The sequence below is a fragment of the Fragaria vesca genome, linkage group LG2 (genome assembly GCF_000184155.1).
Source record: "Fragaria vesca subsp. vesca linkage group LG2, FraVesHawaii_1.0, whole genome shotgun sequence".
Classification (NCBI taxonomy): Eukaryota; Viridiplantae; Streptophyta; class Magnoliopsida; order Rosales; family Rosaceae; genus Fragaria; species Fragaria vesca.
The window spans coordinates 31163007-31165693 of NC_020492.1; the positions used below are offsets into that span (position 1 = coordinate 31163007).

Here is a 2687-nt window from a genome sequence, read left to right on the forward strand (position 1 = left end):
TGTAGCTCTCTCTCTCTCTCTCTCTCTCTCTCTCTCTCTCTCTCTTTCTCTCATCATATATCCTTTGAAATGTCTTCCCCGCTCTCTGTCAACTCTACCACAACTCAACAAAAACGAGCAAACCCTTTATCGTCTGGAGATTTATTCAAATTTCTAGCAATTTCAAGCTTAATCCTAACATCTTTGTACATCTTGTTCTATGAAAAAACAAATAACTATCAACCTTCGGATCTCTTGTTCCAACCAAACTTCCCAGCCGCGGCTTCAAGTCCCTCCAATGAATCCGATCACCTTCCTACCAATTTAAGCCACATTGTGATCGGAATGCTTGGCTGTGTCAACACATTGAAGCACAAAACAGCATACATTGAAGCATGGTGGCGGCCTAATGTCACTAAAGGATACCTCTTTCTCGATAGAGCTCCTACTCCCGAGTTTTTGCCTTGGCCTTCATCGTATCCCCCTTTCCGAGTCAATGAGGACGTCACTAAATTAAAAGTGTACCCGAAAATTCGGAATCCGGTCCAAGTGCGAATAGTTCGTTCGATTTTGGAGATATTTAGAGAGGGTGACAATGATGTAAGATGGTATGTAATGTCGGATGATGACACCGTTTTCATGGTTGATAATTTGGTAAAAGTTCTAGCCAAGTATGACCATACTAAGTACCATTACATTGGTACAAGTTCGGAAAGTGTCAAGTCGAATTTTGATTTTTCGTTTGATATGGCTTTTGGTGGTGCTGGTTATATTTTGAGTTACCCTCTGGTGGCAGTTCTATCAACAAAGCTGGATGAATGTATTGATAGATATTCATACTCCTGGACTAGCGATTTTACATTACATGAATGTTTATCCGATTTGGGAGTTGCTCTAACTCAGGAAAAGGGACTTCACCAGGTAATCATTTTGATCAATCACATTTTTGATAACCAGTTATTTGTTGATAAATTAAGTAACATATTTCTTGAGACTTTATATCAGGGACTTCACCATAACTTATTACTAAGGTTATTAGTTCTAAACTTCTAATGCTCATTGGTGTTGTTAATCACAGATTGATCTCCATGGTGACATATCAGGTCTTTTATCGTCTCATCCTCAAACTCCATTCCTCTCCCTCCACCACATCGATGAAGTTGAACCAATCTTCCCATCCATGAACCGCTCTGAGTCCATTAACCATCTCATGAAAGCTGCAAAAGTTGATCATTCTCGTCTTCTTCAACAAACAGTATGCTACCACAGACCAAGCAATTGGTCTTTCTCAATCTCATGGGGCTATTCTGCTCACATTTACGAAAACATAATCCCTCGAAGCACTCTCCGGAGGCCAATCGAGACATTCTGGCCTTGGAAGAGGAACGCAAGACAACCATTTTACATGTTCAACACCAGATGGCCCTTCAATGATCCATGTCAAGCTCCCCATGTGTTTTATCTTGATACTGTTGATCAGAGTGTTGAAGGAAGCAAGACTGTTACCACTTATTCAAGGGTAGCGCCGCGTGGTTTGCCGCCATGTTCTTCAAGTGGTAATCACTCTGCGGATTCCATCACCAATATTGAGGTCTATTCGACTCTAGAAATCAGCTTGGAGGTGAGAGGAATGGACTGTTGCGACATAGTACCTGCAGAAGATATGAACACTACTCGAGTAATGTATAGGTCTTGCATGGATAGTGAATTCGTCGCATAAGTTTGCAAAAAGCTAGTTGATGTTTATGACTGATCCTAAAAGGTAGGTAGTAGATATTTTGATTTGAAGGCTGAGAGAGCCAGAGAGACCAGGCACAAAATACCACAATTCCTAGAATTGGGAAACACGGATCAATTCCACTTTTAATTAGCAATGGTCCTTTCTTTTTCTTTTTCTTTTTTAGTTTTGAGGATATTCCAAAGGCTTTCCAAGTTTTTAGGCGAAGTGATTGATTTGTTGGGGCTCGGACAATCAGCAGAACATTGCAGCCTCTTCCCTAGCCTCGTTTATACTAGTAAATAACGTACACTAAACCGACCTAGCATCTTAGGATATAGGTGTTCCACACTTTGAAGGTTCTCGTGGAAATTAAAGACCTAGTGCATCCACTGTAAAGATTACTGTTTCAATTGTGTGTGAAAGAGAGCTTGAGAGTGATGATTCCTAATAGTAAAACAATTGCAGAGACACACGATAATAATGGGAGAAGTGAGAATTTTTCACCCGCCGAGCAAATTGGGCCAACATCTCACCATTAACTTATTCGTGGCTAAGAGTGAGGCATTTGCCCACCATTAACTTAATTTCTCAATCTCATGGGACTAGTTTGCTCACGTTTGCGAAAATGTTATCCCTCTTAGAGCACTTTACAGAGACCCTTTTGAGAGATTCAAGCCTTGGAAGAGGAATGGGAGACTATTACCCTTCTTCATGTTCAACAAGAACGATGAAGATCCATGTGAACCTCCTCAAGTGTTCTACTTTGATTATGTTGAAGGAAGCAAGACCGTTACGACTTGTTCAAGAGTAGCTCTGCCTGGTTTGCTATCTTATTCTACATTAACACTGGTATAACCTCTCTGCGGATTCCATCACTAAAATTGAGCTCTATCTATTCATCACCAATCTCATTACGTATTACCTTAAACATGGATCTCAAAGTCCTTTAGAACTCTCAAAACCTAAATAAGGAACCACCCCCCCCCCC

The 2687-nt window shown here is 40.7% G+C and overlaps 1 protein-coding gene across 1 annotated transcript; it reads left to right on the forward strand.

Annotated features, from left to right (window-relative positions):
• Positions 1-324: 324 nt before the first annotated feature.
• On the forward strand, positions 325-1699 carry LOC101293465. Its single transcript, XM_004293119.1, has 2 exons — positions 325-900; positions 1058-1699. Exons 1-2 carry the CDS (start codon positions 325-327, stop codon positions 1697-1699), a joined length of 1218 nt encoding a protein of 405 aa, XP_004293167.1.
• The last annotated feature ends 988 nt before the right edge of the window (positions 1700-2687 follow it).

What these genes read in the sequence shown, in the direction of transcription:
- LOC101293465 (XM_004293119.1), top strand. Translation starts at nt 325, where the DNA reads ATGCTTGGCTGTGTCAACACATTGAAGCACAAAACAGCATACATTGAA. An exon ending in AGGAAAAGGGACTTCACCAG is followed by an intron (nt 901 to 1,057) that starts GTAATCATTTTG and finishes TGTTAATCACAG; the next exon opens with ATTGATCTCCATGGTGACAT.